Source organism: Oncorhynchus masou, chromosome 3 (assembly GCF_036934945.1).
Source record: "Oncorhynchus masou masou isolate Uvic2021 chromosome 3, UVic_Omas_1.1, whole genome shotgun sequence".
Taxonomy (NCBI): domain Eukaryota; kingdom Metazoa; phylum Chordata; class Actinopteri; order Salmoniformes; family Salmonidae; genus Oncorhynchus; species Oncorhynchus masou.
The window spans coordinates 17719455-17734060 of record NC_088214.1 but is presented as its reverse complement, the minus strand read 5'-3'; the positions used below and the strand labels follow the sequence as shown (position 1 = coordinate 17734060).

At 41.9% G+C, this 14606-nt stretch overlaps 1 protein-coding gene across 2 annotated transcripts; it reads right to left on the bottom strand.

The window, feature by feature from the left end:
• Positions 1 to 51: 51 nt before the first annotated feature.
• Positions 52 to 13663, bottom strand: LOC135511748 (peroxisomal biogenesis factor 19-like). Of its 2 annotated transcripts, none has more exons than XM_064933230.1 (8): positions 13562 to 13663; positions 12477 to 12574; positions 12104 to 12266; positions 11347 to 11432; positions 11015 to 11188; positions 10685 to 10858; positions 10532 to 10576; positions 52 to 1142 (listed from the first exon to the last, which is right to left on the bottom strand). In XM_064933230.1, the coding sequence occupies exons 1-8, from the start codon at positions 13623 to 13625 to the stop codon at positions 1128 to 1130; spliced, it is 819 nt and encodes a 272-aa protein (XP_064789302.1). In that variant the 5' UTR covers positions 13626 to 13663; the 3' UTR covers positions 52 to 1127. The 2 variants fall into 2 exon arrangements, with proteins under 2 accessions (XP_064789302.1, XP_064789298.1); XM_064933226.1 differs by lacking the exon at positions 52 to 1142 and adding an exon at positions 9584 to 10352.
• Positions 13664 to 14606: the final 943 nt, after the last annotated feature.

The following is a 14606-nucleotide window of genomic DNA, read 5'->3' as shown; positions in this document are numbered from 1 at the left end:
AAATCATGACGTCAATGATTTTCAGGTCGGAATGTCAGAGCTCGAGAAAGATGCCCGAGTTTCTGACATGGAATTCCGAGTTGAATGACTGTTGAAAACAATTTTTTCCCATTCGGAGGCGGAGCTCGACTTCACAGTTGTCATGAACACATTGAAAGTCGAGAGTTTTCTGAGTGCCCATTTTCTAGCTGTTTTGAATGCAGCAATTAAGATACAGCTGACGCAAAAAACTCCACCGCACAGTGATGATAGAATGGAACCGCCACAGATTAGAACATCTTTGACTACAGTCTATGGATTGGGCTGGCTGGAATCCTAATGAGTTGTACTGAATTATATGTAGAATCCAGCTTTCTACCAAATTCTCCTTTATATAATCATTCAAAGACTCAATCATGGACACTCTTACTGACATTTACATTACATTTAACTGACAGTTGTGGCTGCTTTGCATGCTGTATTCCTGCCCTTCATGCTGTTGTCTGTGCCCAATAATGTTTGTACCATGTTTTGCACTGCTACAATGTTGTGGTGCTGCCATGTTGTGTTGCTACTGTGCTGTGTTTTCATGTGTTGATGCCATGCTATGTTGTTGTCTTATTCAAATCAAATCTATTTGTAAAGCCCTTTTTACATTAGCCGGTGTCACAAAGTTTCTATACAGAAACCCAGCCTAAAACCCCAAACAGCAAGCAATGCAGATGTAGAACCACAGTGGCTAGGAAAAACTCCATATAAAGGCAGGAACCTAGGAAGAAACCTTGAGAGGAAACAGGCTCTGAGGGGTGGCCAGTCCTCTTCTGGCTGGGCCAGGTGGAGATTATAACAGTACATGGCCAAGATGTTCAAACGTTCATAGATGACCAGCAGGGTCAAAAAAATAATAATTACAGTGGTTGTAGAGGGTGCAACAGGTCAGCACCTCAGGAATAAATCTCAGTTGGCTTTTCATAGCCGATCATTCAGAGTTAGAAACAGCAGGTGCGGTCGAGAGAGAAAGTCGAAAACAGCCGGTCCGGGACAAGGTAACACGTCCGGTGAACAGGTCAGGGTTCCATAGCCGCAGGCAGAATGGTTGAAACTGGAGCAGCAGCACTACCAGGTGGACTGGGGACAGCAAGGAGTCATCAGGCCAGGTCATCCTTGAAAAGAGAGAGAGTGAGAATTAGAGGGAGCATACTTAAATTCACACTGAACACTGAGACAGGAGAAATACTCCAGATTTCACAGACTGACCCTAGCCCCCCGACAAAAACTATTGCAGCATAATTACTGGAGGCTGAGACAGGAGGAGTCGGGAGACTCTGTGGCCCGTCCGACTATACCCCCGGACAGGGCCAACCAGGCAGGATATAACCCCACCCATTTTGCCAAAGCATAGCACCCACACCACTAGAGGGATATCTTCAACCACCAATTTGCTACCCTGAGACAAGCTCGAATATAGTCCACAAAGATCTCCCCCACGGCACGAACCCGAAGGAGGCGCCAACCCAGACAGGAAGATCACATTTACATTACATTTAAGTCATTTGGCAGACGCTCTTATCCAGAGCGACTTACAAATTGGTGAATTCACCTTATGACATCCAGTGGAACAGCCACTTTACAATAGTGCATCTAAATCATTTAAGGGGGGGGGGGGGGTGAGAAGGATTACTTTATCCTATCCTAGGTATTCCTTAAAGAGGTGGGGTTTCAGGTGTCTCCGGAAGGTGGTGATTGACTCCGCAGTCCTGGCGTCGACAATGTCCCAACACACTCAAGTTACGCACCCTTCCTAGGGACGGCATGGAAGAGCACCAGTAAGCAAGTGACTCAGCCCACGTAATAGGGTTAGAGGCAGAGATTCACAGTGGAGAGAGGGGAACCATCCAGGCAGAAACAGCAAGGAGGTTCGTCGCTCCAGTGCCTTTCAGTTCACTATTCACACCCCTGGGCCAGACTACACTCAATCATAGGACCTACTGAAGAGATGAGAGAAGTAATATGATCAAATTTTTGGGTTCTAGTCAAGATTCTAGCAACCATGTTTAGCACTAACTGAAGTTTATTTAGTGCTTTATCCAGGTAGCCGGAAAGTAGAGCATTGCGGTAGTCTATTCAAGAAGTGACAAAAGCATGGATACATTTTTATGCGTCATTTTTAGACGGAAAGTTTCTGATTTTTGTGATGTTCCGTAGATGGAAAAAAAGCTGTCCTTGAAAGTCTTGATATGTTTGTCAAAAGACAGATCAGGGTCCAGAGTAATGCCAAGGTCCTTCACTGTTTTATTTGAGACGACTGTACAACCATCAAGATTAATTGTCAGATCCAACAGAAGATCTCTTAGTTTCTTGGGACCTAGAACTAGCATCTATGTTTTGTTCGAGTTTAAAAGTAAAACATTTGCCTTCATCCACTTCCTTATGTCTGAAACACAGGCTTCCAGGGAGGGCAATTTTGGGGATTCACCATGATTCATCGAAATGTACAGCTGTGTATCGTCCGCATAGCAGTGAAAGTTAACATTATGTTTCCGAATGACATCACCAAGAGGTAAAATATATAGTGAAAACAATAGTGGTCCTAAACGGAACCTTGAGGAACACCGAAATTTACAGTTGATTTGTCAGAGGACAAACCATCCACAGGGACAAACTGATATCTTTCCGACAGATAAGACCTAAACCAGGCCAGAACTTGTCCGTGTAGACCAATTTGGGTTTTCAATCTCTCCAAAAGAATGTGGTGATTGATGGTATCAAAAGCAGCACTAAGGTCTAGGAGCAGGAGAACAGATGGAGAGCCTTGGTCTGACGCCATTAAAAGGTAATCACCTTCATGAGTAAAGTCTCAGTGCTATAATGGGGTCTAAAACCAGACTGAAGCATATCGTATACATATTTTGTCTTCAGGAAGCTAGTGAGTTGCTGCGCAACAGCTTTTTCTAAAATGTTTGAGAGGAATGGGAGATTTGATATAGGCCAATAGTTTATATTTTTTGTGTCAAGGTTTGGATTTTTCAAGATAGGCTTTTAGAGAGGTTGGTAAACATCCGGTGGATAGGGTGGATAGGGAGCCATTTATTATGTTCAACATAGGAGGGCCAAGCACAGGAAGCAGCTCTTTCAGTAGTTTAGTTGGAATAGAGTCCAGTATGCAGCTTGAAGGTTTAGAGACCATGACTATTTTCATCAATGTGTCAAGAGATATAGTATTAAAAAACTTGAGTGTCTCCCTTGATCCTAGGTCCTGGCAGTGTTGTGCAGACTCAGGACAACTGAGTTTTGGAGAAATACGCAGATTTAAAGAGGAGTCCGTAATTTGCGTCAAAGAAGTTCATGAATTTATCACTGCTGACTTGAAAGCCATCCTCTCTTGGGGAATGCTGCTTTTTAGTTAGCTTTGCGACAGTATCAAAATACATTTTGGATTGGTCTTACTTTCATCAACTAAGTCGGACAAATAGGATGATTGAGCAGCAGTGAGGGCTCTTCGATACTGCACGGTACTGTCTTTCCAAGAAAATCGGAAGATTTCCAATTTGGTGTAGGGCCATTTCCGTTCCAATTTTCTAGAACTATGCTTCAGGGCTCTGATATTTTCTGTATTCCAGGGAGCTAGTTTCTTATGACAAATGTTTTTTGTTTTTAGGGGTGCAACTGCATCTAGGGTATTACGCAAGGTTAAATTAAGTTCCTCAGTTGGGTGGTTAACTGATGGTTGTACTCTAACGTCCTTGGGTAGGTGGAGGGAGTGGAAGGGCATCTAGGAATCTTTGGGTTGTCTGAGAATTTATAGCACGGCTTTTGATGATCCTTGGTTGGGGTCTGAGCAGATTATTTGTTGCGATTGCAATGTAAATGGTCCGATATTTATTCTCCAGGATACAACTCGGTCCAGAGTATGACTGTGACAGTGAGTAGGTCCAGAGACATGTTGGACAAAACCCACTGAGTCAATGATGGCTCCGAAATCCTTTTGGAGTGTGTCTGAGGACTTTTCCATGTGAATATTAAAGTCACCAAAAATGTGAATATTTTCTGCCATGACTACAAGGTCCAATAGGAATTCAGGGAACTCATTGAGGAACGCTGTATACGGCCCAGGAGGCCTGTGAACAGTAGCTATAAAAAGTGATTGAGTAGGTCTCTCTTTATGTAGTGTTGTCTCTCTTGTCGTGATGTGTGTTTTGTCCTATATATATATATTTTTTAAATCCCAGCCTCCGTCCCCGCAAGAGGCCTTTTGCCTTCTAGTAGGCAATCATTGTAAATAATAATATGTTCTTAACGGACTTGCCTAGTTAAATAAAGGTTAAATAAAAATAAAAAACCTCAATAATGTACATTTTAAAAATGTATCAATTGGACATGGACATCATGTGTACACAACTACCGTTTCCCAATTTCTCAACCAGCAATGGTATTGCTTTGAGATCTGAACAGAACATAAAACAAAAGGAAGACTGCACTGAGTTTGTTTATTTGATAAACATTGTTAGTTTATTTCTTAATAGGCCTACATATTCCACAGAGTTGATTTATACAATATATTCAGGATGATAACTTAATGATGACAGTGGAAAGAGACATGTAGCTAATCGGGTAGAAATAATTGGTTGAATGACACCAGTCCTTAGAGCAGAGGCTGTCAGCTCCGACAGTTACATGGACTGATCATGTTCCTTTTGCTGTAACATGAGGCAGTAACTCTGACAATACATAGGCTACCTTCATCTCCTCTCCACAGCCATTACCATATGTCAATGGTAAGCCTATACGTTCTCCGCTATTTCTATCACACTTCTCTTATCTGCTGTCCCACTAGTCTATCAGCCTGATATACAGTACCAGTCAAAAGTTTGGACAACCCTACTCATTCAAGGCTTTTGTTTATTTTATTTTTTTTACTATTTTCCACATTGTAGAATAGTGAAGACATGAAAACTATGAAATAACACATAAGGAATCATGTAGTAACCAAATAAGTGTTAAACAAATCAAAATATATTTGATATTCTTCAAAGTAGCTTCCCTTTGCCTTGATGACAGCTTTGCACACTCTTGGCATTCTCTCGATCAGCTTCATGAGCTAGCCACCTGGAATTCATTTCAATGAACAGGTGTGCCTTGTTAAAAGTTAATTTGTACAATTTCTTTCCTTCTAAATGCATTTGAGACCAATCAGTAGCCCTAGATGGTAAAAGACCAAATCCATATTATGGCTCAAATAAGCAAAAAGCAGCTGCGCTGTTGTAGGCACATTATTGGGGACATGAGCAGAACTCCGGAAGGGGGAAATGGAGTCCCTAGAGAAAGCAAGTACAAGATGAGTTTCAGGGGTGGAGCGGCAGTATTATCATAAGGAGACGTGTACTTGGAAAACGGAGAAGGAATGGAGGGAAAAACAGAGAGAGAAGAGGTCTGAGAGTGAGAGAATAAGAGGGTGAGCTTGAGTTGGATAAAAATGGTGGGAAAAGGAAGATTGGTTGTCAAAGAGGAATGGTAGAAAGTGTAAGCAGAGGGAGCTGAAGACAGGAGGAGAAATGGAAGTGAATGAGGGTGAAGTATCGGAGGTGGTAGGTGCAGTAAAGTTATCAGAGACGGAGGTATGCACCTGGGATCAGGATGAACAAGAGTCCATGACAGTAGGAGTGAAGTTTATGGAAAAGGTGGACTCATGCCTTTTGGCCGATCCATTTGTGGATTCACGGTGGGTGAAAAAAAAAAGAGTTGGGTCATGTGGAATCGGTGAGGGTAACTAGAAGTGGTCTCGTGATAATTGTTTGTTTCTGTTGGGCAGAGGAAGAATGCGGGGGCAAGAAAAGTGAATTGTTTTGTTCTCAAGAAACGGAACCAATGAATGGAGTGATAACTGGGGTAGCAGTTGAAATAAACGTTGACCAGCTGAGGGGAAAGATTCCCGGTGTATGTGATGCTCAGTTTGATGTGATGCAGACAGAGTGGCGAGAGTGGGGAAACAGAAGAGTCATTGTTCTTTTGAGTTTTGAAGATGAGTCTTTGCCTGACAATGTGAAGTTAGGATAAAAAGTTATCCTGTACGAGCGTATGTGCCGAATACATTAAGATGCTACAGGTGTCAAGCTTATAGGCATGTGGCAGCAGTGTGTTGGGAGGGAGGGTCCAAGGTGTTTGAAATGTGCAGAAGGGCATGAGACAAAAGAATGTGTAGTATTGGGGAAAGTAGTGGAATGTGTTAATTTTAGGGGTGCCCATGGAGCTGGGGATCAGAAATGTCCCTTGCGAGAGAGGCAGGTTGAGGTTTCCAGGGTTAGAGTAGTGCAGAAGTTGTCATATGCTGAGGCAGTGAAGAAAGTAGAGGAAGATGGGTTAAGGGGGAGGAGTGGTGAGAGTAGTAGAGATATACCAAAACAGAGGGATAGGCCAAAAGTGAAATAAGTTTCAGTAAGATTGGATTTTTAGCATTTATAGCAATGGTTATTAATTGTACTGCAGGGATGGATCGGAAGTCTCCGAAAATGGAGGTTGTGGTGGCAGCTGCAGAGGTATTTGGGTGTACGAGACTTAGAGTTACAGGATGTGTTAAGTGGCAATGTCCCGATGTAGGAATAAACGTTTAATTTTATTTTATATAATTTTGAAATTAGTGAGTAGTGTTAGATGGTAGGGTATTTGTTTAGTACTTTTTTATTTTTCAAGTAAAGTATAAGGGGGTTGAACTCCAGTCTAGTAGGTGGCAGTAATGCAACAAATTGGATGCCAACTGCCGTTTAACCTCATAGAAGAAAATAAATCAGAAAAGAAACAACAATCCATCATTACTTTAAGACATGGTCGGTCAATCCGTAAAATTTCAAGAACTTTGAAAAAGTTTATTCAAGTGCAGTTGCAAAACAAAATCAAGCACTATGATGAAACTGGCTCTCATGAGGACCGCCACAGGAAAGTAAGACCAAGAGTTACCTCTGCTTCAGAGGATAAGTTCATTAGAGTTACCTGCCTCAGAAATTACAAATAAATTCTTCAGAGTTCAAACAACAGACAACATCAACTGTTCAGAGGAGACAGCGTGAATCAGGCCTTCATGGTCGAATTGCCGCAAAGAACCCACTACTAAAGGACACCAATTAGAAGACTGCTTGGGCCAAGAAACACAAGCAATGGAAATTTGTCCTTTGGTCTGGATTCCAAATGTGAGATTTTTTGGTTCCAACCACCATGTCTTTGTGAGACGCAGAATAGGTGAACAGATGATCTACGCATGTGTGGTTCCCACCGTGAAGTATGGAGGAGGTGGTGTTATGGTGGTTTGCTGATGACGCTGTCAGTGGTTTATTTAGAATTCAAAGCAAACTTAACCAGCATGGCTACAACAGCATTATCCAGCGATACGCCATCACATCTGGTTTGCGCTTAGTGGGACTATCATGTTTTTCAACAGGACAGTGACCCAACACACCTCCAGGCTGTGTAAGGGCTATTTGACAAAGAAGGAGAGTGATGAGTGCTGCATCAGATGACCTGGCCTCCACAATCACCTGACCTCAACCCAATACAGAAGGTTTGGGATGAATTGGACCGCAGATTGAAAGAAATGTAGCCAACATGTGCTCAGCATAAGACTGTTGGAAAAGCATTCCAGGTGAAGCTGGTTGAGAGAATGCCAAGTGTGCAAAGCTTATCAAAGCAAAGGGTGGCTATTTGAAGTATCTCAAATATATTTGGATTTGTTTAACACTTTTTGGTTAGCTTTGATGTCTTCACTATTATTCTGCAATGTAAAAAAATAGTAAAAATAAAGAAAAACCCTTGAATGAGTAGGTGTGTCCAAACTTTTGGCTGGTACTGTATGTTTACCACAAGTGAAGTAAATCCCAATGTTTGAGGTGATAATGTGACTACTCTAGATGCCAGCTGCCAATAACTTACACAACCAGAATGAACATGTCTGGATATAGGGTATGAAAGAGTACATACAGTGCCTTGCGAAAGTATTCGGCCCCCTTGAACTTTGCGACCTTTAAACTTCTTCACAAGAAGTTTAAAGCTGATTTGGATACAAAAAGATTTCCCAAGCTTTAAACATCCCAAGGAGCACTGTGCAAACAGTATCTCGGACCTGCCTGGTGTGTTCCTTGTTCTTCATGATGCTCTCTGCACTTTTAACGGACCTCTGAGACTATCACAGTGCAGGTGCATTTATACAGAGACTTGATTACACACAGGTGGATTGTATTTATCATCATTAGTCATTTAGGTCAACATTGGATCATTCAGAGATCCTCACTGAACTTCTGGAGAGAGTTTGCTGCACTGAAAGTAAAGGGGCTGAATAATTTTGCACGCCAAATTTTTCAGTTTTTTGATTTGTTAAAAAAACACAGTTTGAAATATCCCCAATAAATGTCGTTTGGGCCACTTCATGATTGTGTCCCACTTGTTGATTCTTCACAAAAAAAACATACAGTTTTATATCTTTATGTTTGAAGCCTGAAATGTGGCAAAAGGTCTGCAAAGTTCAAGGGGCTGTTTTGCAAATACTTTCTCGATGTGCAAAACTGATAGCACTGTACCTAATGAAGTAGCACCCAATTTGACTAATGAAAATCATTAAATGTCTACTTCATGATTGTGTCCCACTTGTTGTTGATTCTTCCCAAAAAATACAGTTTTATATCTTTATTAAAAGGTCGCAAAGTTCTGTACCTAATGAAGTAGCACCCAATTTGACTAATGAAAATCATTAACTACAGCGGTACTCCCCAAGATTCAGTCAATGCATATGTTGGCATATGAAATATCAAGAATGTCACTCCACTCACTCCAAATGAACAGCAAACACAAGGGGTAATTCACAGTAATTTTAACTACTAATCACTGTGCCCACAGCAGTCATTTTTGCACATCACTTTAACTCTTGTAAAGATTCTCTGAAATTATTTGAACTGTTTTACTACTTGTGTCTGTCCCTTAAATAAATTCTATATATTCGTATCATTTAGATCACAAGAAAAACAGCAGGGTCACATACCAGTAGTGGTACTGGTTTCGATATAATCATGCGAAACAGTATTCTCTCATCATGGCCCAAATCCAATTTCGACATTGTGGTCACGGTGTCAGAAACCTTTTTTCCATAACTTGTAGTGCATAAAAAGCTAGGAGGGTTATAACCACAGTCACAAGAGTCCCACTACTGGACAAACGCCCGGGATTCAGGGGACCGTCTTAATCCCGATGGTTACTGACAGACCTTGGCTCGAGCCCCATCGAGCTCTAGCCCCATGCGCAAACCAGAGCACCAACCTTGCTAACCTGTTTAAAAACTTGAATAATGTCAATTATAAATATATGTCACAATTGGCCACAGGACTGGTTCTTACATCTTGTGGATGTAACAATGTTTGAACCGACGTCAAGAAAACTAGAGGTCAAATCAAGTGCACAGCCATATACAGTCTCTGGTACAACATAGTAGCTTTTGGGAAGATACTATATAACTAACCAAGGTAAAGTCAGTCTCTAAAAATCAGTTAGCCGTCTTATGATTATGAAATTAGAACGAGGTAAGTTTAACTCCTCGATTTTCTTTAAATAATTCACAAATGTACACTGGTTATGCAACCAACAATATTAATCTACACGCATGTGTTACATTAACAGTATTAATGATGAAAATGGCTAAATTTATAACGCTAAACTTGTGGTCAGAAACAACCTAATCAACCTCTGGGGTGTTGGTGTTACTTTATTGATTGAGTGGAACTGTGACGGTGGCTCAACACCCTTTGTTGGGCACGCAGCCCCATAATGATACTGCAGCTATGAAACAACTCAATCATCACTCAGCAACTCTCACAACAGAGAATCCTACTATCCTTGCTGTAAGGTTTATAACAATAATGCAAGGCACCATTTTAACCAATAGGCCAGTTCAACCAGTTCTACCATGAGGCTAAACAATGGTGAGTGTAAAAACGGACTCATAAGTCAAGCGCTAGTCATTTGAGCTGTGTGTGTGGGTATGCTACTACCTGTACTATGAATGCTTTTGAAAAACCAAAGCAATTAATTTAAAATCAGTGAAGTGATGATCAGTGAGTTACCGAAGGGTGGTAACATTGGTTTGTTGTGCCACCCTTGACTGTGCCTTTTCTGTAGACAGAAACATCTGTTGCGAGGAGAGCAGTGCAAACAGTCTCGTTCTCCTCCTTGTCTTGTGATCGATCGCCCTCTCATCATCCCCCCCTCGCACACAGCTCCTAGCCTGTGCATCTATTGATCTGGCTGCTCTGACATCACATGATTGAGCACTGCTCTGCCGCTCCAGCCCCAGAGGCTCCTGGGAGATTCAGGGATTCCAGGTCAAAGTTCAGGCCAGGTGGCTGATGGGGGGGGGGAAACAGAGTGGGTTTCATTTAATTTGAATTCATTCTGTATAACATATTTAGATAGTTTATTTTACCAGATGGACCCTGTCCACGGAGGGAAACATACTATGCAGCTGCAATAACAAAAGTCGGTAGCTGAAGGACAAAGAGAGCAAGTGAGAGGAGAAACATACCGATTCACCAGCCAGCTCTTTGGGTGGTTGGCCCAGGTCTTGTAGCTGAAAATTCAGACAATAACTCATTCAATATCCATACATAGCAAACCATCAGTCAGTATGAATGACAAGCAACAATTCATGCAGGTAAGAAACAGTCCTCTGTCTCACCTGCTGCATGAGTTCCAGAATGCTCTCAAAGCGATTCTCCCCATCCCTTCCACTTCGCTCTCCCTCCTTCTCAAACTGGCTGCAGATCTCTCCCATGACCTTGTGCTGCTGTTCGTAGCGCTGGAACTGATCTGCCGGGAGGGACTGGCGATTGCTGTTCAACCACTCAGGATACTGCATGAGGATCGAATAACAGTCAGTTAGAAAGTTGTGTAAAGGGCATACAAGGGAAAGATCTATAAAAACAAGAATCAACATCTACTAGTGGCTTGTTAATTATATACATTTTTAGGGAAAACCCAAACATATGGACATAAAAAAAACACTAACCTTCTCAGTGATCTCTTTGAGAGATGGGTAGAGCACTTCCTTGGAAAGTAGATTCTGCATGATGGACTGCATAATCGGCAAGATGTTTCCATCTTCCCCGCTCCCCTGTCCACCCTCATCCAATCCCAGCCCTTCCAGAGTCTTTGCTAGATCCTCTCCAGCCAAACCTGCACTCTGAAGAATAAAAACAGAACAGTCTGAAACACATCTAAGACCAAAGAAACAGACATTTTGCTAATGGTCCAAAGTTTCAATATTTTCAGAACATTGTCCAAGGGTGGTGACAACCAAACCTTCCATAACTTATAAAAAACATTTACAATCTAAACTACCTGTAAGTTGTCTGCATTTTTCGCCAACCCACTGAGGGTGTCTTTGAGACAGGAAGTGAATTCTTGTTGGGAGGCTACATCAGTACCTGTTCAAATGGAGGACAGTTTGAGTGAATGTTGAATGTTTTCCCTGCAAAACACAGCGTAAAAAATACTGAGATGAAACCCCCCCCTCCCCATCTCAAATCAATCTTCAAATCCAATTTTATTTGTCAGATGTCCCGAATACAACAGCTCAAAATCCTGTGATTTTACCATGAAATCACAGGAGGTTGTGGCACCTTAATTGGGGAGGACTGGCTTGTGTTAATGGCTAGAGTGGAATGATATCAAATCCATCTAACATTGGGTGACAGGTAGCCTAGCGGTTAAGAGTGTTGGGCCAGTAACTGAAAGGTCACTGGTTCAAATCCCCGAGCCGATGAGGTGAAAAATCTGCAGATGTGCCCTTGAACAAGGCACTTAACCCTAATTGCTCCTGTAAGTCACTCTGGATAAGAGCATCTGCTAAATGACTAAAAGGTTACCAGGTGTTTGATGACATTTTATTCACTTTGCTCATTATATTATAAGCCAGCCTCCAGTGCGTGAAGCGCTTACTTTCCCAACAATGCAGAGCTAAATTAGCACAAAAAAAAGGTCTCATTTTATTGTTACTATTTACAAAGAGTATCGGTACTGAGAACAATGTGCAGGGGTACGAGGTAGTACATTGACAGGCACAAAATAACAGAACTGAAAATATGTGGATGCTTACCAACTTTCCCTGCTGCCTCTGACAATTTGTGAAAGTGTTGCAGCAGCTCAGGTTCTTCCTGTGCGAGTTCAGTCATGGCTTTCTCCCACTCCTCCTTCGCCTGAGAGGCCATCTCCCCTTCAAACAGAGCCTCAAAGAACTGACTGTCTTCCAGTAGAGGGGGCTAGAGAGAGATGCGCATCAACAAGTAAACAAACTGTTAAATTGATCTTCCCCCATATACAGACAGAAATGGAAAGGGTTGACAGACTTGAGACACTGAAAGATAACGTCTGTACCACAATCTGAACACTAAAAACTACAGCTTCTTATATGCAAGCTCCAGGCAATTGGTGAAGGGACATTCTAGAAACCAGGGAAAAGATTCACTCACTTTCTCCTCACTGCCCTTGGCTGATGGGGGAGCCGCGGCAGCAGCAGGAACTGGGGCTGGAGGGGCTGGGTTTGTCTTTTCAAAGTCATCGAGTGCACCTTTAGTAGAGGAAAGTCAGTAAAAGCTGAAATGCAGTGGCACAGATAGCAGCATTTCACAGGAACAGGTGGAAGCATGGTCAAGGCAAGGTGAAGGGATTGAGCAGGTAGTTAGAGGTCAAAGGTAAACTCTTCAAAGTCTGGGTCAATGTGCAATTCAGTCACGCATTAGTTGATTGTCAGTATGATGAGGTCACTACTTCTACTTTAGAAACCATTACCATCTCTGATGTTAGTAGTACAACTTCACCAAACTACTTGAAACATTAAAAGCGACAGATTATCATAATCTCCATTAAATTCCTGCTATCAAGATAATAGTAGTCTGGTCGGCCATAGTTATTACTACTGTAATGAAACAGCAGGGAGCAGGTCTCGAAACTCCGACCTTCTATCCCGAAGTCCAGCGGGCTATCGACTGCGCCGCAAAAGCTTGCTCAAGCGGCAGGGTCGATATCCGCGCCTCTAAACGCAGGGTCGTTACAATACACAAAGCGGCATCGGCTACTAGTATGCAATACTATTTTGAATTAAAATCGGCAGGCCAGTTGACAGAAACTATAAAAGATAGGTCTGTAAATACAGATCTCACTAGCTGTCATACTTGCACTCCAACCATACAACAATGATATACATTTCAAGAGCAGTTTAGCTTGTTAACACATTATGATGTTACATTTTTGTCAAATCGGGGTCAAAGTTGACGACGAAAATTATATTGTAGCTATACATCCCCACTGAGCCATCGGCTGCAGCGTTGTAATGCTAATGGTGACCTTTTTGTAAACAGCAAAACAGGAGATTTTGTAAGAAAATGCCCGACTTTGGTTCAGGACCAACCACATTCCACCAACTAGGCTAAACTAGCTAACGTTACCTCGCTAACAAGGCACGTTGCTCCGCTGCGCCACGTTTGACACAATTCTTTGTATGAATTAATATATTGGCAGGATTGATACTTCACTCGGGAGTAATGTCAAATCTTACTGTCCAATAACTCGTCCAGTTCTGTGTCCTGTTCGGCTAACGTTTCCGCTGATTCTGACGCCATCTTCTCTCTCCAAACAAATTTACTGTAGACGCAGTAAAATGACGTGTGCGTATAAAATCGACGCGAATTGTGCGTCACTCTGGGATGGATTTCTACACAGATTATTTATTATATTGACCAGATACGCAAGTGGCCGCTCAAACGAGTCTTCTTCATAGATGAGATTAACGATAACTAACTGCATATATGGAGCTAATTGGGCAGATTTGTTGCTACTCAAGACCGTTTTGCATGGCTGATTGAGTTCAATGCATGGCACAACGAGTTCAATGTTGACAACTAGCATTTTTGCTAAACCTAACTATTTTCCTAACCTTAACCTCCTTCTCCTAACCTGCCATGTTAATTCTCCTACACTGCTGCGTTAGTTCTCCTAGCCTGTGTTAATGGCTAAGCCTAACCCTTTCCCAACCTTAACCTCATTCTCCTAACCTGCTGTGTTAATTCTCCTAACCCTCTATGTTAGTTATCTTAACCTCCTATGTAAACATTAAGCTGACCCACTGTGCAGCTGGCTATGGCCAGTATAACCAATAATGAAGCGCTGATGTTACACCCATCTCCGTTGATCCACCCAATTATTTTTGCAACGTCCACTTTCAGACTCTCAAAGTATGCAGTTACACATGGCACTAGCAATGAGAATACATTTCTTCAAAAATGGAAGTCAGTCGGGGAGAGGCAAGATCAGGTGGGACCATTCCAGCTGATGAGAGGGCTGTGTGAACAACAGGCACAACTCTGATATCTACTGAAAAAAATATATAAACGCAACATGTAAAGTGTTGGTCCCATGTTTCATGAGATAAAATAAAAGATCCCAGAGATGTTCCATAAGCACAAAAAGCTAATCATTTTTTTTCAATTGACTGATTTCCTTCTATGAACTGTTGCATGTTGAGTTTAGATTTTTGTTCAGTATATTTTGTTCTCAAAGTTGCCGGGATAGACAGTTGGCAACTCTAGTGTGAGATGTAGAAA